This window comes from Protobothrops mucrosquamatus, unplaced genomic scaffold (genome assembly GCF_001527695.2).
Source record: "Protobothrops mucrosquamatus isolate PMUCROS unplaced genomic scaffold, P.Mucros_1.0 scaffold7, whole genome shotgun sequence".
Taxonomy (NCBI): Eukaryota; Metazoa; Chordata; class Lepidosauria; order Squamata; family Viperidae; genus Protobothrops; species Protobothrops mucrosquamatus.
The window spans coordinates 3,618,614-3,643,254 of NW_015386394.1; the positions used below are offsets into that span (position 1 = coordinate 3,618,614).

The 24,641-nt window shown below is 36.8% G+C and overlaps 1 protein-coding gene across 1 annotated transcript; it reads right to left on the reverse strand.

The window, feature by feature from the left end:
- Positions 1–1,050: 1,050 nt before the first annotated feature.
- On the reverse strand, positions 1,051–24,608 carry DDX42 (DEAD-box helicase 42). Its single transcript, XM_015810200.2, has 18 exons — positions 24,523–24,608; positions 23,291–23,524; positions 22,236–22,386; positions 21,484–21,545; positions 20,995–21,031; positions 17,547–17,696; positions 16,887–16,991; positions 14,942–15,061; positions 13,686–13,862; positions 10,717–10,845; positions 10,302–10,401; positions 8,634–8,681; positions 7,450–7,547; positions 7,031–7,307; positions 6,088–6,314; positions 4,624–4,734; positions 4,433–4,531; positions 1,051–4,024 (listed from the first exon to the last, which is right to left on the reverse strand). Exons 2-18 carry the CDS (start codon positions 23,506–23,508, stop codon positions 3,350–3,352), a joined length of 2,784 nt encoding a protein of 927 aa, XP_015665686.1. The 5' UTR covers positions 23,509–23,524; positions 24,523–24,608; the 3' UTR covers positions 1,051–3,349.
- Positions 24,609–24,641: the final 33 nt, after the last annotated feature.

The window sequence follows — 24,641 nt, forward strand, 5'->3', positions numbered from 1 at the left end:
AACATGGATTTTTGCGGCTAAATCTATGTAGGCCCAAACATGAGCACGTGTATAAAATTGGCTTTTCTCTATGGCGTTTGCATGGATTTTCAAGTGCAGCCACCAATTTATTAACTCTACCACTTTATCTGGCTTATACCTCTCTTCTAGAAAAACAATACTGCTTTGCATGGAATATTGTATTTACATTTCCCAAATGGAGTTTTGCTAAAAGCCATACGTTTTGGCCCAGCATCCTCTTTTCTGATTGACTGGCTTATTCCAAACCAATCATTAATCTTGAGCAGCTCACAATCCTAAAATATAAAGGGTGAAAACCTTCACAATGTCAACATAACCCTAAAACTAACCATGGACCAATAACTCCTTTTTTGAAGAACAGAAAGGGGATCATTCTGATAGGTGTGTGTGTGTGTGTCTTTGTTGGGAGACTATGTCATAGGGCAGTGAAAAAGGCGGCTTTAGATCTCTAATTGCCTCATACTGGAGCTGATGTCTCATTCAATAAATGACCTGTCTCAACAGTATTGTTAAAACATGGAGAACAATATTTCTTTCTCTGGGGGGGGGGGGTGCTGTCCTCCCACACTATCGATATGAAAAGATTATTTACTTCATTATCCATTTCTGACTGGTGTTGTGTGCATAAAATTTTATCATGGGTCAAGAGGACTGCTCAGATAGGTAATGTCTAGCAAAATTGCACCTATAAAGCATATGCCATTTCTTTTCAAACATTCTAATCGAGAAGGCAGATCTGCCTTCTTGCCCTGCATTTGCCAGTTCATCCAACAATAAACTGAATTTCGCTTATCTATATATTCTACTAGTGGAAAGCATTTGATTCTTTCACTTATATTGTGATACTTGTATTGTTCATTTTAGGGCTCCAAGATTAAATAGGCAAAATTGTTAGCTTTCAGCTGATTGTAAGTAGAGAGTACTGTACTGATTCAACCATTATAGAATGTGAGAGAAGTAAGTTTATTCTTGATGTTCATTTTTATTCTTGTGTTGTCTTATAGTGAGAAATAAATGACAATGTTGTCTTCTAACACTATTTAATTATCAATTGTACATGTGTGATATACAATGGATTTTTAAAAAACATATGAAAGTTTGTCCCATTCTTCAACAAATCATTTACCCAACATGACAATAAACATTCTTGAAGAGAACTGATTATTTTGCCAAACTACTGTGCATTGTACAATGAATGAATCAGGCCTTGATCCAGTAGTTTATTCAACATACTTTTAGCAAGTACACTTTACTAGTCTACTTGTATTTGGAAATGCAGTCTTCAAGATAGTCTAAAGAAAAATAGCTGGTAGGAAAATGTATGATTAAACCTTCTGTATGAAGCACAGAACTTCAGTTAATGCAACAAGGAGTATATCACAAAAGCCAGCCAGTATCTCTTTAAGGATCCCAGTTTGATTTCTGTATTATTTCCTAATATCAGTTAGAACAATCAAGTATTTTGAACCTTCAAAACTCATTTGGGATAAAAGGATAGCTAAACTAAAGACCATCCAAGACAATTATACTAGTAATAAAACATTTATTAGAAGAAAACATGGAAAGTAAAAGAGATGGCATGTCACAGAATCTTAACACAGTTTCAGATATATCTTCATAAAAATGCAAAGCAAGAACATATTTCAACAAACAAGATTATTTTCCTATTACTCTGGGAAAAAAAGTTTAAGAACATGCAATTAAAAATATCAAGCAAAACATTTCGCATCAACTTTCCAGAGGTGTATGACAGTCATTTTGAAAAAAAGTTTTGCACAGGTCCTCGTGCCTGCTGCTTCAAAAATCAACCCCAAATTTACAAAGTTTAAGCTTGGCCCCCCAATCACGGAAACTTGATACTATACATAAAAGGTGCCTCTCCACCACACTCCTGAATCTAATGTTGGGGATAGGAAGGAATAACTTTGCAAACACCCACAAAGTAGCGAACAGAAGATCCTAAATGAATATTGCTGAGAACAAAATTAATCCTACTTGCTTCCTATGTTTTCATTGCTGCATGCATGGTCTGTCTTTTCTATTCAAGGTTAACGTAGCTTCAAGAATCTATACTTGTTAACAAGCCGATATAAGTAAAACCTGTATCATTCCTAGATACAGAGAGGCTTCAATCTAGTAAATGTCTGCTACAATTACCAGTTTTGTTGTGCACTTTAATCTCTGCTTCTGCAAGGAAACTTTCAAAATATAGATGATAGGATGTTGCATAGATTAACATGGAGATTTCCATTAGTCCCAGGAAATGTGTTTTATTCTACACACTATTGTAATTGTAATGAATCAGAGGAGTCAAATTCCAGCCAAAGACATTGTCTTATCTAGTTTACAAAGGGAAAAGTGGCATTATTGCCTACGTATCTGCTGTGTAGTCTTTCCACATCTAAGAAATAATTCTAATTCTCTCTCCTTTATCTACAAGCATGCAGATACTATTCAAAGTGAATATAAAAGATAGAGGGAGTTATCTGGATCTGTTGCCTCCTTAACTGCTGAAACTACAACAACTGACAAAACATACATACATACATACATACATACATACAAACAAAAGGAAATCAAACCTGCAGAAATTCAAAATGAAAGGGATTTAATGAGTGCTATTTTATCAGATGAAAAGTAGAGAGAGTAGCTGAAGGACTGATACAAGCCATAATGAAGCAGCAGGTTTTCCATGCATGATCCAAGATGTTGGTGTAAAAGGGCTAATTCCATTCGCTTCCATCCTCGATTTCTGCCAGAGTGATCATCACAACTTTACAATGTCTGCTGGTTTATCAGTTTGATTTACTCTCAAGTAGTCCGTGAAATATGCATATGCATGAAATTAAGAAAAACGGAACTAGGGATCTATGCCTGGGCATAGACAGTCACTATAGCCAGAAGAAAAATGGGTAAAAGCATTCTTGTTATAGAAATTATAGGTACACCACCTAAACAAGTCACTTCTGTCAAGTCTATAATGAGGAAATTAAAATATACCCTACTCCATTTATTCCTATGTTTAGAAATATTTAGTTAAAAAAAAATACAAATTCTTCCAAGGGATAATCAGTGTTGTGAAACCACTCTGGATGGACGGATTTTTCAAAGGTAGGGCACAAAGAAATTATATTTAAAAGGGAACTTTCTTTTGACCAAAGCATAAAATCGATGTGGCGTTAAGGGGAAGCGGTTAACATGGGATGCACTGAGTCAGGCTTCCATGGGAAATGCTATTGTCCACTCTTATCCTTTCAAATAGCCACTTCTGGTACAGAGACCTTCCTTAGAGAGAAACACCTTGCCACTTGAGGGGAAGCGCAGATGTCTAGCTATCCCACCGGCTTTTCTTGCGCTTGGGGGGTTCAGGAACTGCAAAGCCATCTGTCTTGCTGTTGTCCCGGTTGCTGCTTTCTTTCTTGCTTTCATTATTCCTATTTTCAATATTTCTGTTTTCATTGTTGTTCCGGTCATTGTTGTTCCGACTGTCTCCATTATTTCTGCTGTCTCCATGGCGACTATTGCTGCTGCTCCCACCTCCAGAATGTCGGCCTTCACTGTGTCTATGGCTATCCCCATGGCGGTTTTCTCCATGACGGTAGCCTTCTCCATGGCGCTGGCCATCACTATGGCGACTGCTGCTATCTCCATGACGCTGGCTGTCACTATGACGACTGCTACCCCGATTGTCATTGTATCTTTCCCTGCCTCCATTGTTGCCTTCTCTGTTGTTGATGACATTTGCGCTATTGTAACCCTGAATGCCTGCACTTGGAAAGCTGGAGACACTGTTTAAGTTTCCAGAACTTGTGAAACCTGGGATACCTTTTGCTAAACCTGATACTACCATGGGACTGTCAGGTTTTGCTGAGTTCTGCTGGGCTGAATTTGTTGGCACAGAGTTTAAGCTGCCTGCACTGGTCCAACCACTGGCACCTGCTGAAGAACTGCCCGTCTTCTGGTTGCTAAAACTGGCAGCAACAAAATGGCTCTTATACTGGGACTACAAGAGAAAAAAACATTATAGTAAATATAATATTATTTATAAAATTTCTCAGAGCAACATGGGACTCTTCTTTAAGCATCAATTAAAACTGGAGACTGGGAGCTGAATGGGATGAGCTTCTGCTTAATAATCAGAAATTATTGGTTAGCACTGCTTTCTTGACTTAAGGAACTTAAGGGAAGGGAATTGTTAGGTGGCCTTTAGTCCCCCTTGCAGCCCTCAAATCTTCATGTGATAACTTGAATTAGCTGGATTTCCTTCTTCACAGGTAACATGGTACAAATAGGAGGCACTGGGTTTCAAAGACTAATGGCCACATTGGACTCAAAGTCTTGGTTGAAAAGGTGGCAGCAGCACTAGAATGAGGGCAATGTGATCTTAACATGGGGTTCTTTTCATACTAACCTGAAATGCTGCTTTCATTGCAGATAACCTGTCCCCCATTGCTCCTGAGGATGGCTTATATGCTTCATAGTTGACCATCACACTGTTGCTTCCCCGATCCTAGAATAGAGTTGCATCGTTCAGTTGAGGCAGAAGTCTTAGGCATCCTTAGTAGAAATAAATATGTTTGATGTCTAGGCATCAATGCTTACCACGTTCTCTGATCCTAAGCCAGGCCGCTCACGATATCCCAAACCACCACCACCAATATTTAACTTCTTGCCCTTCCCTCCCTTGAAACGTGATTTCCGGAACCAAGCATTCTGGGAGAGAAAATTGTGATATTAATAAAAAATGCTGGGTTTCCAATATGTTAGCACATTATTGTTTTAGATATTTCAGTTACCCTGTCAAGAAAGAAAGTGAAAGCATTAATTACAGATGCTCTTTGCATTATGTAAATCCTGACTTTTATAAACTCAGTTTTGCATAAACATTTCAATAGAACACGTCTAATAGTTTCTTTATACACTTCCATGACTCTATTCTTAGGACCTTGCTTTAGAATGGTTTCCATCTTTCGTGTCTGCAGTGGTTCTTTAATCTGTTTTCCCTTCTGCTGGCACATCACTACATGGTTACCAGTAAACAAATCAGTGAGTCAAGCTTGTAACTGCTTCTCATCACTTCACTTGGCTCATAAGAAAAATGACAAATGAACCTCTGTGAAGAGTCTCATGTGACAATATGCTGTCTTCCTTTCTTATAGCTTTCTTCCTCTCTTCTACCTGTTCCTGTTAATGCATATAGGTGAGCTACAGAGCAAGAACCAGCTAGTTACAAATGCTGCAATGCCTATCTGGCAATCTCCTTCCTCATCAATCCCCAAAATGCCACTGGTAATTACTGTATGTGTATGTATGTATGTATGTATGTATGTATATATATATATATATATATATATATGTATATATGTATGTATGTATGTATGTATGTACGTGTATTTATATGCATGCATGTGTGCGTGTGTGTGTGTGTGTGTATCAAATTAATCAATGGTTTCAAGAACAGAATAGTTATGCAAGCTGGGGAGTGTCTAAAATTAAATTAAATACAGCTCCCATGGTAAATTAAAATATTAAAATTATATCATAAATATAATCATACCACATGTAGATAAATATTTTCCCATTTTATCTCATTAAAAATTATAACTAATTATAATTTGGTGGCAACTCTTCCACAGTACCAAGTTTTCAAATGGACATGATAGCCAATAGCCTTAGATTGTGTATCACTATTTCTACAATTGTGTCAGTCAATACAGTCAATGTTGATCAATGTTCTAATTCAGGGGTCCCCAATCCCTGGTCCATGGACCATTGGGGATGGGCCGTGCACGTGGTGGTCGACTGCATTGAAGCTCCATTTGTGGCAGGCATGTGCGCAAAATTATCCTCCCCTCCCCCCGAGTTGCTACCAGTCTGTGGAGCCAGAAAGCTGGGGATAGCTATTCTAATTTTTTCCCTAAGTTTTGTCTGGCTTAGACAAAAAATATAGTAAAATTTCAAGTAAACTTACTCCATATTACTTCAAACTTACAACCTATATTTCTTATATAGTTACTGTACTCACAACTATGTGCTTCAAAACAGAAAAAGAAAAAAAGATTTTACCTGCATAGCTAAATCCAAAAGTTCCTTTGAAACGTGCTGATTGGCTCCTTCCAAATTGCGAACAAGATCTCCAGCAAAGTTGCTATCCTTCTGAGTCAACAAGGTGTAGGCCACACCCTTTTCCCCTGCTCTACCAGTACGACCAATTCGATGAGTATGAGTATCAATATCGCGAGCCACGTCATAATTGATCACAGTCTTAATGGAAGGAATATCCAGACCACGAGCTAGATAAAAACACTTCAGTTATGAGGTTGGAGGCTAAGAATGCAATTCTCAAACACTATAGATACTTGTCTTTAAAAAAACTATTCATCCTGCCCTTTCCAATGCAGTCAGTCTTTCGTCTATTTTCAAAGGCCCTTATTCTATTTCACCACTTTCAATTTTAGAAAGGTTTCTCAGCTATGCTTTTCTGTGCAAGTTACCTACTGATCTATGCGTTAAGTATTAAATTATGTGAAAATCTGGAGAAAAAAAGGGGAACATATCCATTTTTATACCCCTCTTTTCAGACTTTCACATCTCTAATTACAGATCTAAAAGTTGTATTTTTCCTAAGCTTGGAATAATGAGACTGAACTGAAATTCAGTTAATCCGGGGAAGGAAGGGGAGTGAAAAAACATTCATTATAGATTTAATTCTGTGTATCCTCCTAACCCATGCTAACCCCTAACCCATGCTACCATTGAACTGGAAAAACAGCATTTTTGTATCCTTGCTATCACTTCAATCCTAACACTTATGAACATTTTAGTTTCAAACAATGTATTTAAAGAGTGACACCCCCCCTTTCAATCTCTTTCACAGAAATATGTTTTTAATGCCTTTACAATATGCATAACATATAAAGCAAAGAAGCCACATTGGTTGTGGGGAAGGATAAAAGGATGCTTTAAGAAACAATTTCTATGTATTTTAAATCTGGCCCTGCAATTTTACCAGCCACATCTGTAGCAACCAGAACTGGAAAGGCCCCTTTCTTGAAATCTGAGATGACTTTGTTCCTTTCACTCTGGTCCATATCACCATGCAGGAGCCCTAGATTATGCCCCTCCTGTTTAAGGTTGTTGGCCAATTCTTCTGCATTTGCCTTCTTGGTGACAAAAAGGAGGACACTCCCTGAAGAAGTGAATTCCACTAGGCGACTAGTCAGCCAGTTCCATTTATTTGGACCAGAGCTGAGGATCTCTACAATTTGAGTGATATCTTCATTTGCCTGTTTGGGGAAGCAAACACAGACTATTAGAATTTAGCAATATAAAGCAAATATTTGTAAGCAAGACCAAAACAGGGGAATATGCAAGCTTAAGACTTACCTTTTTATTCATTCAAATAATTATTTTAGAACGGGAATTTACCTCGCCAATATCTCCTTGCACCACTCGAATTGGATCAATCAGGATATCCCTGGCCAGTTTCTCAATCTTCTTCCGAAAAGTTGCACTGAACAGAAGAGCTGTTAAGTCAGAAATGCAGTGCTGATTATAGCAAATACCCAGAGATACCAGAACATAAGTTCTCCACTAAAGCAAGTCCCTTGGAATATAGACACAATAGTTGGATTCACAGGCTACATCAAGAATATGATTTATTATAGGAATTGTGGTTTACAAATCAAACAGCTAGTTTAACATATTTCTAAACAAAACCCAAATGAATCACATTGTGTAGCACAATGTGTGAACCAATACCCACACAATGATGCAGTAATTCTGCACATATTCAGAGACATAAAACAACATTCTTCTCTCATATCCATTAGCAGTCATAAGAAAATTTGTCATATGTAATAGTCCTCATTCAAATTAGGTATCAATGCTGGTAGTTTCTTACTGATTTAAGTGAGTAACCAAATTAAAATATTAAGTGGAATTTAGCCTGAAACACAAAAATAGACAGTTTATTTTAAGAGTTTCTTCTGCTAAAGTTAGTAGTGGTTTCATATCATTTTGATGCAGGAAATACAGAGACGCTTTTGTATTTCTGGTAACAGACTTAATGTTGAAAAATGAAATGTAAAAAAAGAACTTCCCTAAAAGATGAAGGCAGAATGAAAACTACAACCGGGCTGACCTCGATGAAATGGCTCTGTATATTGTGTATCATTATACTATGCGTTGCAACCTTCAGCTCTTCTCCAAAACACTGAAAACAGCAGCAAGAGACCAGCAAAAGTTTGCTGCTCTGGCTGTAAAACTGAATAATCTATTTATGATCTATTTTACCTAGAACAATTTCTAATCTTTGCTATTCAAGATGGTTGATAATTGCCTACTTTCCTTGTTCAGATTTGTGTGGAGAGGGAGAAATATATTTCCTTATCTAAAACCCATTCAGACAAATCTTTAAATCAGAAAAAGATGGGGAAATCAGATATAAGATATAAGTGTTTTCCCTTGCATAACTGAAAGTAATGTGTAGAGCATTTGATATCTAGCCTATCCTGTTCCATTCATAACTTAAATTAATATTAACAGAGAAGTCTAACTCCCCCCCAAATTATTTTTTTTATTAATCTTGCATTAGGAAAGCCCATACTCACTTTGTCTTTCAGGGCGGACATGGCTGGCAATTGATCGGACTTGATATTCTGAAGAAAAAGGAATGAGCTATAGTAAAAAGCATCACCCTCTGAACCATACCCAATATAGTGTAAATAAAAAATAAGATTTGGCAAGGATACACCTAGAGTTTTGTGAGAGACAATACAGGTAGTCCTTAACTTACAACAGTTCATTTAGTGACCATTCAAAGTTACAAAAGCATTGAAAAAAGTGATTTATGACAATTTTGCACACTTACAACCATTTCAGTATCCCATGGTCATATGATCAAAATTCAGATATTTGGCAACTGACTCATATTTATGACGGTTTCAGTATCCTGGGGTCATGCAATCAACTTCTGCAACCTTCTTATAAGCAAAGTCAGTGGGGAAGCCAGATTCACTTAACAATTATGTTACTAATATAACAACTGCAGTCGTAAAATGGGACAAAAACAAATGTTTAGCCAAACCACAGAAATTTTGGGCTCAATTGTGGTCATAAGTCGAGGACTACCTGTATACATGTAGTTCTTGACTTATGACTACATCGGAACCCGGAATTTCCATTGTAAGTTATGACGGTCATAGGTTAAGACATTTACATGACCAGACGTGATTTTATGATTTTTTTTGTAGTGTTCATTAAGTGAATTCCCTGGTCATTAAACGAATAAATGTATTCCTATGCGTGTTTTTTGCCAGAAACTGCAGAATGCTGTGACCAGCCATAGAGGTGAGTTGATTGCCAAATGCTGAAATGCAGTCATGTGACCTTGGGGTATGTGTGCAGTCGTCAGAACTCTGGAACTGAATCATAAGTAGCTTTGGAGGTGGCCCCTCATAACTTCAAATGGTTGCTAAGCAACCATTTGTTAAGTAAGAATAAACCTCCAGACTAAAGAACCTTTGCAAAGAATAGAAAGCAATATCATTATGACTGCTAAGCATCCAGCTGAATGAATAAAAGTTTTACACAAGGTCTGAACGAAATGATTTGGATCTCAGAATTCTAAGTTAACTTTTCTGTTTTTAAAATGTAGAACAACTCAGTAAACTCTGTCTCAAATGGATGCTGATATATTTGAGTAAATAAATGATGGACAGTTTAATGCCAATTAACTAGGGTTAATTAATTTCTGAGCCTTTATGTGCTACCTTCAAAGTTACTGCCATCAAGAAAAAAATGGAAGACCAAAAATTCTCTTTTTTTCTTCTGATTATAACATGCTTTTATAGTGCCCTCTGTCATGCAAGGACACTACTAAGAAATATTCTCAATTAACCATAGAGATTATGACAGAACACACAACATAGCTTGATATTAGTATTCACATACATAAGATATATGTTTTTTTTTTATTTCTCATATTTTTGGTATTCTTCACTAGATGAAATTATTTCTTTTCTCCATGCTTACTGCATTCCCACATGCAAAAAAACTTTCAGCAATTATTTCAGCTATTACCAAAATATCTATACTTTTTTTTTGTAAAACTGAAGCTAGTTAGCTAGCCTACTGGGCAAATAATTAAACAAAGCATTGGTCTTTACAATAATTTTGCAAGTGGTTATCAAACCAAACGCTTCTAGAAGACAATAGGTAACAGTAACAAGAGCACTGTTTATTAACTATGGTAATAAGTGCTATTACTGATTACGTACCAAAACCCATATCAAACATCCTGTCAGCTTCATCAAACACAAGGTAAGTGACTCTCTGAAGGTTTGTGGCTTTCTTCTTTACATGATCAATCAAACGACCCTGTGTGGAAACATTTAACATACACCTTAAGCCTGAAACCAAAATAAATACCAATGTGATTCAAGCTACGGGAAATATTTGAAATGGGTATCACTGTTCCAAGTCTCCCTATCCCTTATCATTTGGAAGTCTCCAAGTCTCTGTATCCCTGTCCCTCATCATTTGGAATTTTTCTGCATCCTGCTAGTGAGCACTGAGTTGGGATTAAGCAAATCAAAAATCAAACAATTTCAGAAAATTATTTTGTTCAAAAGCAGAAAAAGCAAGAATATTCTGTTCCTCGCTGCAACACAACCATACTGGTGAAATACTTACTGGAGTGCAGACAACAATTTCTGCTCCTTCCTGAAGTGCCTTGGCCTGCTCCCACATGCTTCCTCCACCATATACAGCTACAGATCGCAGATTGTAGGCTTTTCCAAAACGCTTGCATTCAGCATGGATCTAAAACCATATAGGTTCACATCATGTTAAGAATGAAGAATTAAAAACTGAGAATTTTTTTTTAGTTATTTTTTAAAAATGACTTTTAAAAGTCTTCCTATTACTTAGCACAGTAGTCGCATTTGTTTGGTAGAAAGGACTCTTTTTAACATTTTGGTGGCCTCAAAGTACATGGAGCTTTGGCACTTCCTTATGTAATTACTATTTACCTATTTTATGAATATAGCTTTCATTTGGTTCCCACCTAAAATGATGCAAAACTTTGCATCCAATTTTCAGACTATTTCAAGGACAGTGAAATTGCATGCTGCACTGGATCTATATACTCTCCACATGAGATTTAATTATTTAGAAAACGTGCATGTCTGCTTATATTAAGCAAACAACTCTGGATAGCTAAACAAAATTAATGGAGAACAAAATGGAAAATAAAATGAAAAGCAAACACAATAAATACAAGAGCCAAGGCATCTCAAAAAATATTCATAACTTCAAGTGGGCATGTAGCATCATTACAACTTTCCCTAACACCTGAAAGAAAACACAGATTTTTCCGAAGGGCCAAATGATTTGAGGCCATCTAGATCATAGGAGGAGACTGTTCCACAGTACATACAGTACTGTACTGTTTTACATCTGAATCATAGGGGAAGACTGTTCAAACAGATAAAGCAAATTCCAAGATTCTAGTTTTACTGAGGCAACTTAGCCTTTTAGATCTTGTGGGTGGTAGAAACCACAGACTCTATTCTGTGGAACATAATCCCTGCAGAGATAAAATTGACCCCATTTTGACATTCTTTCTCAAGGCCTTGGAGACATGGTTTTGTCAATGGGTCTGAGGCCGAGAGTGATATACATATATGAAGCCTTTAAAGTGGGTGGTCTGATTGTTGTTGATTACAGGTAATCTTCGATTTATGACAATTGAGCCCAAAATTTCTGTTTTAAGTGAAATATTTGTTAAGTGAGTTTTGCCCCATTTTACAACTTTTCTTGCCTCAGTTAAGTGAATAACTGCAGTTGGTAAATTAGTAACTCGGTTACTAAGTGAAACTGGTTTCCCCATTGACTTTGCTTGTCAGAAGGTCACAAAAGGTGATCACATGACTGCTGAACACTGGGACCATCATAAGTATGAGTCAGTTGCCAAGTATCGGAATTTTAACCTTGTGACCATGGGGATGCTACAAAGGTCGTAAGTGTGAAAAATGACCATAATCCACTTTTTTTCAGTGATGATGTAACTTTGGTCACTAAATGAACTGTTGTAAGTTGAGGACTACCTGTATTGGTTTTTGTACTGGGGTTTTGTTTTTGCAGGCTGCACACAATCACTAAGAGTCAGTTGGGGACCATGTACATTTTCTTAATAAATAAAGACACATGCTGTAAAGATGACAACCAGCACCTTCTTAATACTCTTTAAGGACGGTCCATTTTGAACATGTTGTAGTATTCCAAACTGGAAGTGACTAAGGGGTAAGCGACCATGAGAGCTGGCCAGGAGATGCAACTGGCTCACAAGATGAATTATGCAAAGGCCCTTGAACAGGAGCTGTGAATTCATGAATTCCCCCCCATCTTCCCCATATTGCGTACTAATTCACTCTATGAGAACGCTATCTGAATCAAAGTTACAGATGGAACAATTCCAGAATCGTTTGGAGGAGATCTCCCTAGAGATCTCAATTTTGTAAAGCACTGATTTGCCAGCTGTTCATCTCCAGTTAGACCCTCACAGCCTGTAGGCCCTGGGAAAGCATTTTAATAGTATCACATACAGTCTGGATAAACATTTTTTTCTTCCATAACGTAATTCTTCTCTGATGTTTCTATTCCCATCTATCCTGCATCAACTGTTCATAACTAAATTATACAGGCTGCTTTCTATAGTCTCTTGTTGTGTTTCTTCATGGCATTTTTTCATTGCACAGAAGGCAGAATTTCAGGTTTTTTGATTAAATATTAAGGACCAAACTCTAATATCTCCATGATTATGCCAAGGCATCCAATTGGAACAGTATGTAAATGAAGACAGGAACACCTCCTCACAGATACTAATATCATTTTTGTAATTACACTGTTTCAAAAGTAATAGAAACAAAAGCAAGTAGTACTGTGACGTTCATACATGAAGAATTATATGCACAGCTACATCTTATCAATTTTGCAGTCTGCTCACACCAGCACAACATGCTAGAAAACCACACTCAGAAACCACACTCAGAAAAGCTCTTTGCACTTGCAACATAAATTCCTTCCTCTGGAGATTTTTTTTAACTCTCAGAAGAAGCTAGTCATATATAATAAAAGAACTGGCCTTTTCATAGAAGTCATTTTTCTCTGCAGAATTACCACAATCATATACTGAATAGGATTTTTTAAATAGATAAATAGTTAAAGATAAACTAGTAGGAAACGTTAAGAAGTGGAGGCTACAAACTATAATCTTAAAGAGCCTTCAAAATTATATTTGTTGTACTAATTTGTCAGACAATGCAACTTCCTATATTTCTAAATGCCAATGACCCAGAGAAAGATGTACTTTAGTTTTTCACAATTTTGCAATAATAAATTGTTACTAATCAATATTAAACCAACCTATTAAAATCACTAAATGATTTTTCTTAGTTGGTAGTTTTGATCAAAATGAATAACTAAGATAGGTTTGTTGCTAGAGATAGCAATAGATATCTGATTATAACCCCTTCAGTATAATCTTCAAAAGATACAATGAATACTATATATTGTACTTTTAGAAAATTCTTAACATTACTCCCCCTTCTATAAATATTTATTTTCCCACATTTCCCCCACAAAGATTCAAACTTACTTACCTGTTGGCACAATTCTCTAGTGGGACACACAATTACAGCAATGGGACCATCACCTGGCTCCAGCTCCTTCTGATCCATGATATGGATTAACATGGGCCAAATGAAAGCTGCAGTTTTTCCACTGCCGGTTTTTGCAATGCCAATCATGTCTCTGCCACTGAGTGCCACTGGAATACCCTACAGACAAAGAGGAACAAAACTCTGCTTTTATTTCAAACTCAGCAATCCTTCAAAATACAGCAGGTGATTCTGAATTTAATAAATTAGTTTGAAAAATGTCCACTGAAACAAGGATGGGGAATTTCATGCCTTCAGATTTTGCTGAACTACAACTTGAATTGCAACCTTTATAGTCAATAAGGGATAGGGAAAACCACATTTCAGCAATCACTGAATGGTTTTAGGTTCCTTATTATTTCATTAGGGAAAACCACATTTAAACATACAACACACCTAATCACACTGTACACTGCCTGAGATGTTTTTGATACTCAAGGTTGGTCTAGAAACCAGGAGACTGTGAAATCTAATCCTGCCTTAGGCACGAAAGCCAAATGGATGACTTTGGGTCAGTCACTCATCTCAGTCCCACTCTCATCTCACAAGGCCATTGTTGTAAGGAAAACAGGAGGAGGAAAAAATGTTATGTATGTTTGCCACCTTACAAAAATAAAGGGTGGATAAAAGTCTAATTAATCAATCAGTCAATCAATCAGTCAATCAATCAGTCAATCAATCAATCAATCAATCAATCAAAGGAAACAATGACTTATAGTCCTGTATCAAATTCTAAGTTGTACTTTGTTTCTGTAGTTAACAAAATAAATGACTCTTCTGGTTAAGTTCTGCAGATTTGTGAGCTCTAGAGAAATCAGTAAGAATAACTAACTTTTCAAAATGTTCCAAATCAGGGATCCCCAATCCCCAGTCCATGGACTGATACAGGTCTGTAGCCTGTTGAGCAAGTATGGGCAAGTGTGCAAAGCTCCATTTGCACATACGCAGGATTAGGTAGCACATGCGAAACCATCTTCCCCTGCAGCCACCCTTGCGGATCCATGGACTCGGAAAGATTGGGGACCGCTGTTCTAAATAGTTTCTAATTTTGTTAGAATGTTTACATATAGAAGCCATTCTTTTTTATTTTAAAGATGCAGATTGGTTTTCAGGCTCTATATCACTAAGTCCATTACATGTGATAACCAACTGATAGTCTCTCCCTGCTCTTGCAAAAACTATGAAACAATGAGACTCACCTGACATTGGATAGGAGTGGGTTGAGTGTATTCTGATTTTCTGATTTGGTGCATAAGTTGCTCATCAAAACCAAAGTGAGCAAAACTACTTCCTGGCCTTGGAGGAGCAGCACCAGAGACCTAGGAAAAGAGAAGTTAATTAGACATGCCAAAGTTTAACTGCTTGTATTATTCACTTAAGAAAATCGTTTTAATATGCATGTTGGTGTGGAGCAGAAATGGGCTACTTACCCAAGTTGGAGGTTACTGGAAGGGATAGGGTGAAACAGTTTGAACAACTTGTTCCCCAACAAATAAATCGGAAGAGGCTTTCCAGTATTTGCTGATGTTACTGGAAGGGGTAAGATTGAATTTTTTTACACTTTTTTCTTCTGGGACTCTGGGAGAAAAAGTGTTCTCTTTCCCATCTTAAATTTCCTAATCACATCTCAAATGAGCTAAAAATTGCATTATTAATTTCATCCATTTTGTTTCTGAATTTCAGCAGCACCATTTGGGGGTATTTTAACAATATATATAAGAGTGGCTTGCTTCAGAGGCTTCCTGTTCCTATATGATTCTTGGTTTTGAAGAAAAAAAGAGGATCAATATTGCATCACTGACATACAGCTATTTTGTTTCCAAATATTGATGCTACCACCAGGACACAGAGGAAAGGATGCTGCAGATCACAAGTGATATATAAAAAGTTATACAGGAAGGAAATTAGTTAGCCTCAAACCCCTATGCCTGTTACTTGATACACCATAAGAAAAAGTAAACAGCTAGAAGAGTTTTTTTTAAAAAAGCGCTAGTAATGGGCCAGAAACTGGGAAGCTCAGGAAGCATTTCAGAGAGTCTAGAAAGAAGCCTCTTTCCAATTCTAAAATACAAAGAAAAATGCTACATGAACTAAAAAAACACTGAATAGGAAATAGGTGACAAACTGTCAAAACCAAAACATTTACCTATCAATTCCCTAGAGCAGGGCTTTTCAACCTTTTCACCCATTGCACCACTTTTAGGATATGACAACATCCGAGTACCACTAGTTGCCTAGCAAGGTGTCAAAAACTTGATGACCAAAAAAAAAAAAAAAAAAAAAAAAAAAAAAAAAAAAAAAAAAAAAAAAAAAAAAAAAGGAAAAAAGGTGATAAAGTACAGGTAGTCCTCGACTTACAACAGTTCGCTTAGTGACTGTTCGAAGTTACAATGGCACTGAAAAAAGTGCCCCCCAAGCCACAGCCAAGCAAGACACCTGCCTGCCCACCCGCCGGCGTTCTTCCTCCTATCCGAGGTTTTCATTGTTGTGAGCATTTCTGTTGAGGATTGGCAGCGGGGGTGGGGTAGGGGGGTGTTTGGTTTTTATTCCCCCCATCTGCTGGGTGGTTGCAGCAGGTTTTGGTCACTTCACATGACCCTGGGACACTATGACCATCATAAATATGAATCAGTTGCCAAGCATCTGAATGTAAATCACAAGACCCTGGAGATGCTGCAACATTCCAGCTAATCAGCGCTTCTTCAGGGCTCAGCAGAAGGGCCAGGATCAGCGCCGAGCTCCAGCTGGAGCCTGGTGCTGATCCTGGGGCTTCCGCTGAGCCCTGACAGCCCTGCAGCTCCAGCCGTCTCTCGCTCAGGCTTGTGTGGTGCTGCCACCGGTTCAGTTCATTCCCCTCCCCTGCTACTTTTCTTGGATGGTCATGTACCACCTGCCAGGTGCCAATGTACCACAGGTAGTACCCATACCACTGGTTGAAAAGCCCTGCCCTAGAGCCCTAAAGTTTTCTTTTTTCCCCCCAATATTATGCCTCCCTTTCCTCTCAAGTCATATTTACTTCTCCAAACTCTTTCCTTTTGGAAAGCACTCCCTGGTCCATTGCAATACTGCTGTAAGATCCAGCATCTGTTTAGCACACAATAAAATGTTGAACAAGAAAAAACAAGATTCTTGTTTTCACCTTACCCGGAGATTTAATTTATGGCGCAGCTCCACTACTTGTTGTGGGGTGAGACTGGTGATTTCTTCATGCTCATCATGGAAGTTTTTCTCAAATGGTGGGTATTCAATCTGCAAGCCAATTACTCCTTATTAGTAAGGAATGCCATCTGAACAGGTAAAACCTAACCGTTGCTAACTGCTGTATTATTATGATCTTTCAATCACGAGAGAATGTTAGCAGAACATTTGAAACATTGGAGCACAAAACTGACAGTCAAAGTAAGGAAAACAATAACTGCGATAAAGCTCTTTTGTCAAAATAAAATCCTTTACTTAATCATTTCAGCTATTAATAGTTAATCTTTCAGAATCACTACAGTACAACAGAGAAGAAACCGAACACATTAGACTAAGGGTCCCCAATCCCCAGGTCATGGACCGTACTGGTCCTTGGCCTGTTAAGAACCAGGCCACACAACTGGCGGACAACTGAGCAAATAAAAAACCACCCCCACCCCGAAAAATTGTCTTCCACAAAACTGGTCCTTAGTGCCAAAAAAATTAGGGGGGGCTACTGCATTAAAGGATGTGTTTTCTTCCTATTTTGCTTTCTTCAATATTATTGTTGACTTATTATTTAGCTTAGCACTGATACAATTTTACTAAAAGAATAAATTTCATCACCTCTGAATGATCAATAGGTGGTAGAGGATCAATAATTTTTTTAGATGGTGCTATTGGATTGCCATCACTATCATACTCCAAGTTATCTTCCTCCTCTTCTGGAACCACACCAGCAGTGGGGTTTTCAGCCATATAGCGGAAATAAGCTTCCTGCAGCAAAACAGAAAAGTGTAACTGCATACAGATGCCAAGAGGGAAGAAATGTAGTTTATTGCTAACCACATTAAGTGATAGTTTACTTTAATGTCTGCAAGAGCAGTAGGAGTCTATTTGAATTGCATTTTTAGCACAGAAATTATCTAGTGAAACTACAATGACTGACGAATATGAACAATATTCTAAGTCTTTTTGTAATGTACACAATTCAGAAGAACCTAGGAGATCTCCCCAAAAATTCAGATAAAACCACAAAGGACATTGTTCCAAATACTGAGATGATTTTAGTATGTGATTTCTTAACAACATAATACACATTATATTAATCATATTCCAAACTCTTTTCTGGATCTCTGATGGCTGTGATTACAGGAAGTCCTCGCTTAACAATGGAACTTTGGGCTGGCAACTATGTCTCTAAGTAATGCTGTGCAACATTACAAGGGTACTTGCGGCAGTCCCAGCTGATGTCACTATGTAAATCTTGTGCAATTGAAGCAGTTTCATAACCACAATTTGTGACTTCCTGATGGCTTCCCCGCTAACTTTACTTAACAGAAAATGGCAGTAAAAGTTGCAAATGGTGATCATGTGACCCTGCAATGTAGTAATTGTAAGCCAACTGCAAAGCACCCCAACTGCAATCACATAACTGTGGGGATGCTTCAGCAGCCACAATTATGAGGACCCGTCAGACACCCCCATTCAATGCCGTTAATTCAAATAGTCACTAATGAGTGGTTGTTCAACAAGAACTACCAAAGGAATGTCCCTGCACATATTTTTTTTTCTCTTCTTTATTTCACATTTTGCCTTGCAGGCCCTGAAGCAAAATTATAAATAGTTTCTTAAAGTCTGTAGTTATAAAGAGTTACCTATATACAAATCAAGGAGCTAATTTTAAAATGGAAGAGAAAAACCTTTTCATTTGGCCTATCAGTGCATTCTAAGTTACTAACAAAGTGGGCCAGGAGAATGGCCACTTATTCAGAATTCTTGAGTTATTGTGAACTAGCAACATGCTAGTACACACTGGTTATTTTCACTGGTTACTTCTGCAAGATGGAATGACTAAACAAACCCAGATGGCCTTGTCTCTGGTTTTATTTACCACTACAACACATGAACTCTCCAAACAAGGCAAAATCAAAAGTCAAGAATAAACCATTGATTATGATTTTATCTTGTTAGAAGCATTAGCTGGATTCTTCCCTCTACGAAGAACACCATTATCACTGGTTATCTTGTCAGTAGGATTTAGAAGTCTCTGTTTTAAAACAGCATTTTTTCCTCTTTTCATTTACAGTTGTTTTTATCGCTTAGAAGGAGTTTTGAAAGATTTTTATTCTGAAATTTTTAACATTGTTAAAAATCATCAAGCCACAGGTTCTATTCACAAACCACAGATAGAGCCAACCTGGTCTCTTAAACTATTTTCACCAGGCAAAGCCAAGTAGGAGCAAGGATTCAGCATGCATAAGAACACTGTTAAGTCAGTGTACGAAAGAATTCTACATGAAGCTGTTCCTTTTGTCAACACGTTTTCTTATATCCAGACTACAAAGCTCCCTATAAAAGAAATGTTTTAATATGCGGGTTTAAAAGTTTTCTTGCTCTTCTCTTATTCTTTTACTCATTAGAAACTTGATTAAGATGATGTATGCAAAAAAATCAAAATCCAAGAATCATTATGAGAAAACTATACTTGGATGCCCAAGATACACCTTGATTCAAAGTGCTTCAGAAGAACTCCATGTATTTTAAATGTCTTATACCGACACAATGAAGTATCATTTCATCTACTTTACCTCTATTTAAATGAAATAAATTTATAAGTGAAAATTTAAAAATACTTTCCAGAAGACAAAAGTTCAAAATAAAGTTCTGGTACCAAGTTCATGTATTATAGGACAAGATAAACTTCTGAAAGCACTTTCTTTAGGATCTATTCATAATTTCAATTTTAAGGATAAAATGAAATTAAGTTAAGATCTTCCCTTCTTTCAAAAGAAAATATTAATTTACATTCAGAGGAACTACCTATCAAGATCCTTAAAAAAGTTTTTCATATGTACATTTAACCAATTATATCAACTGACTGCTTTAACTACTCCTACAACTGTATCAATATTCCACTTTTATTTCCTGTCTTTAAAAAACTGGGAGAGATGTACGTAAGTATTCTCTGCATGTTGTAAGAACCTTGAACCAAATAAGAAGATACGGGAGGGCATTAGGACATATTTCTATTTATAAGTTAAAATTTTGTTTGCAAAAGATTTATTTCTGTATTCTGAACAAGCTGTTTCAGTTCAGTGATATACAGGCAGTTATTACACATACAAGTAGTCCTTGACTTACGATCAATCGTTTAATTCAAAGTTACAACAGATATCCAAAAAGCTACTTTCAATCTGTCCTCAAGGTTATCACAGCTAACCCTGTCACAATATTGCATTTGGGGAGCTTGGCAACAAAAAGTTGCAGCATTCTGCAGTCATGTGACCATGATTTGCAACATTTTTAATGCTGTATTTGCTTAACTATATGGTTCGCTTAATGAACACAGTAACTTGCTTTACAATCGTTGTAAAAACAACTATAAAAACAAGTCTGGTCCTGTGGAGCCTCAACTAAAAAACACAAAGACTTGTGACTGAGTTTGCACTTTGGTAATGGGTAATGGTAACTTATCTATAAATGGAATGGTCTTTTTTGATCATCAAACAAGGTAGAATTGTGTTTTCTTAAATTCTATGCTGAACCATTTTTTCCTAATCTCAAACTGTGCTTTAGACTTGCTGTCATAACTTACTTTTGAAGAAATAATGAATTGAGTATGCTCCTGGCTGAAAGAAGGCAACAAGACCTTTCACAGACAGATAACAAGTGGACTCCACTGGAATGGATAATTACACTATACTTGCCATTGTGATATGGAGATGATTGTCCACTCATTATAGAAGCAACAAGGTAAAGGAACCACTTTTGTACAAATGAAGAAAGTGGATACTTTGGGTATCAAAGACATACTAACTTGTCACCAGCACACATGAAACTCTTATGTAGTATACTAATAAGTTACAGTGCAGTCTAAAAAATATTAAATTAGATGTTCTAGTGTGAAAATTAAAAGAGAATCACCTCTCTAATGGCTTCTACTTACACTTTCTCAGCTGTGATATACATGGTGAAAAGCATCCTTTTATACTAAGATAGATTTTAACATTAATTTGTACAAGGGATCCAATTTCATTTTTACATAGATAGAAAGATTTTGTAGAAAACTCACTTGATCATCTTCCTCTTCAATATCATCGCGTATACCCCTGGAAAAATAAGCAGAGAAACAAAACTTCCCTGCAAATGTTCCACATACCCAGCTCCATATATTCAGCCTGATGAGTACCAAAATGACTTAACACAGATACATTCAGCTGCAATAAAAACACATTTCTTATAACAACCCCACCCCCCCAGGACTTGCCAAATTCTAACAAGTCGATTGGTATTTCCAATTTATGAAATATGAGAAGTGTTTACAGAATTCTACACCTGAAAAGGACTAGAAAGTCACGTTCTGATTCTGCCATAAGTCAGAAATAATCATACACTAGCCCTGTACAATTTAACAATCAAAATCCAAATCACAGCCTCTAGAGAATTTCAGCAAAGCTGAACTATCTTGGCATGAAAATATTATCTAACTAGAAATAATATGATACCATGTTTAAACACGATGAATTTTTATTTCAATAGGAATATGATATACGAAACTTACTTTGAATTCTTTCTTTCCTTATCTTTATCTTCTAATCTTTTCATGTCTCTAGCAGCTTGATCCTAATCAATCACAAAATGAACATGATTTTAGAAAGTAGCATATTTGATATCAACTTCCATCAAAATTTCTGCTACTTAGAAATTCATGGAGCTGTAAGCAAGTAAATACAGAGTCCTCGGCTTAAGTCAATTCATTCGGCAACAGTTCAAACTTACCGTGGTGTTGAATACATGAACTTATGACATCATACTTAAGGACTGCACTGCTTACCAATGGCAATCTTGATCCCAATTGCTATCATAACCAGAGGACTGCCTGTACGTTATTTGATAAACCAAGTACAGATTTTTTTCACTGAACTTGAAAACTAATTTCAATGGTAGCAAAAATAGTGCCTTCTTTTGAATCGGTTGTAATTGACAAGACTTGACAAAAACAAGTCTCAGATTTAAACAAAAGCTCTTGGAGCATGGTCTTTTCTATGATAGCAACCCAAAATATTTTTATAGCTGAAAAGATAGCAATTGCTTTTATTCTGATCTGCTTTTTCTTTTATTTCTGTAATATTAGCTGGGCAATCTACTGAAAAGTAAGTACATTCAAGAATAAATGAAAAAGTGCTTAAATAAGATTAATAATATTTTTATTTCTTGTTTTTGAAGATCAGACTTAAAGTGTAAGTTGCTTTTCTCGACAGTAAATTTTCATGTCAGGCAATCTTTGTAAAATTAAAGGAAACAGTAACTTACTTCCACTTCAGCCATGAATGCCTCCAATGGGTCATCCTCACTATCTGAGTCACCTGCTTTAGTATGGAATTGCTGACGAGTAGGAGAGTTTTCAGCAGGAATGTATGGCAAGTCAACATTATTGGAATCTTCCTCCTCATCTTCAAAGTACCTAATCATTAAAAGAAAGAGAAAAAGGGAAATCCTTAATAAAGAATCCAGTTATCAAAAATCCAGCAGCATAAGTCAGAAACACTTGATTTTCAGTTTATTTGAATTTAAAATATATTATATGATTACGAGTTAAGTAAGTACCACTTCCTAATTCTCCATTTATATGAGCTGCCTATAGTTCAGGCTTCATTCAAGACTTTTGTGCCATAGTGTAGCTTAACAATAATAAAAATAAAACAAGTTAATTAGGTCATACTGATTTTACTGGTTAAAATAAAAAAGGCTACATCCCTCATTGGTGCTGTGTTTGAGATACTGTTAGGTAACACAACCATACTTTGGGAAGTATGTCTACTATACCATGTTTCCCCAAAAGTAAACCCTACTCCCAAAATAAGCCCTAGTTTTGGGGCGAGGTGCACGCCTAAAAATCAAGCTAGGGTGAGAGTGGAGATTACCGTTGCAGTCAGGCTTCCCATGGATTGATACTTGCCTCGCCAGCCCACTTCTTCTGCAGCCAAAGGAGCAGCTTCATTCTGCAGCTGAGAATGGAGCTCGGGCCTGAATTTCGCCATCAGAAGCCTTTCCAGAAGGTCTCTGCAGCCGAGAATTGAGCTATGGAACCCATAACTTGGTTCTTGGCTGCAGAAGCCTTCCAGAAAAGCCCCTGAGGGTGAAATGCAGGCCAGAACTCCATTCTCAGCTGAAGAATGAAGCTGCTCCTTCGGCTGCAGAAGAAGTGGGCCGGTTGGGCGGGGCTGTCGGTGCCACTGCCACAAGGTGAATGGAAAAGACACCCCCCGAAAAAATAAGACCTAGTGCCTCTTTTGGAGGGGGGGGGAAAGACCGGGTCTGATTTTCAGGAAAACACAGTAGATATATGTGCAAAAATAAGAGCTTACGCATTCTCTTCATCAAAATTTGCTCGTTTAGATCCAATCTTGTAAAAGGATGGCAGCTGAGGTGGTGCTGTCTTCCCAAACCCAGCAGAACCAGTGGCTCCAAAAGCACTATGGGATTGCTGTGGCAGCTTGGGCTCCTCCTTCTTTCCAGATGATATTGAAAAGCCACCAAAACCAAAGCCTCTCTTAGTGCCAGGTCCACCTTTGTTCCAATTCATGATGATGGTAATGTATCTAATGAAAAATAAAATCAAATTTAAAACCACTTACCCATTTAAAAGATAAAAGAAATGTTTACATAATATGAATTACATAGAAAAGACTTATAGGCAAATAAGTTATTTACTTTTAACAATTACCGCCATACTTTAGAAAATTCCTTCAAAATAAATATCATTATATTTATTACAGAACATCACTTTTCACAATTCAAAATAGGCAAATTAAAGCTTAATTTAATGGAAGTATTTTGTTTACTAAAACAAGGGATCTACTTTTATTAAGTAGATTAACATAATGGCTTATTACCAGTTATTGTAACTAAAATCAAACACTGGAGCAACAATCCTTTTGAGAGGGATGGGGAAAAAATGTTCTACTAAAGAGGAAGTGAGATTTTTTTTTTTTGGTACTTTCCTTTTCAACTGATTCTGTATACAATAAAGGAAAATAATTTTGCCACCCTATTATTCATTCAGGTGAATGAAGAGATTGGATTCATTGCAGCCTAGACCTCCCCTGAGCTACTTGTTTCTTTCCATACACTGACAAACTGCAACAGAGTAGTGGCTATCCTAAACATTTTTCCACCATAATTGTTTTTTAATATGCAGTGATCCCTTATCTGCTCCTCATCTTCTAAGTATCTAATCATTCAAAGAAAGAGAAAAAAGTATTTTCCTCCTACTCTCATTCCAACTCAAGGTTGCTCACTCAATCTTAAATAATTGATATTTATCATATAATAAATTATGCCCTAAAATCTAGTCTGCTAATATAAAAAAAATGGCAACTATGTCATTTTATTTATTAATAAATAAATAAATCATAGACTAAGAAACTCACTATACTGCTTAGCATAAATCTACGAATCTCCAATCATTTGTTTTCAGGAATAAGTGTTTTTCTTTAAGTTAGCCAAAATGTAGATAAGATCATTTTTTTTAATAGTCGAACATTCATTAGCTTCTCAAATTTACTCCCTTCCAAACTGATTTTATACTTTCTCTTACCTCAAGACGGGCCACAGGCCGGTCAGAAGACGCAAAAAAGAGGTTACCTGATGGAAGAAAATGTGAAAACGATGAACTCCAAATGTTTACGTGCTCCGACTAGGCCTCAGCCCCGCCCC

Bases quoted from the DNA above. Each gene is read 5' to 3' on its own strand.
- DDX42 (XM_015810200.2), bottom strand. From the start codon at position 23,508: ATGAATTGGAACAAAGGTGGACCTGGCACTAAGAGAGGCTTTGGTTTT. The intron at 7,308-7,449 runs GTAAATTCCCGT...TTCCCCAAACAG, and splicing joins TGCAAGGAGATATTGGCGAG to GCAAATGAAGATATCACTCA. The intron at 4,735-6,087 runs GTAAAATCTTTT...TTTCTCTCCCAG, and splicing joins TTTTGGATTTAGCTATGCAG to AATGCTTGGTTCCGGAAATC.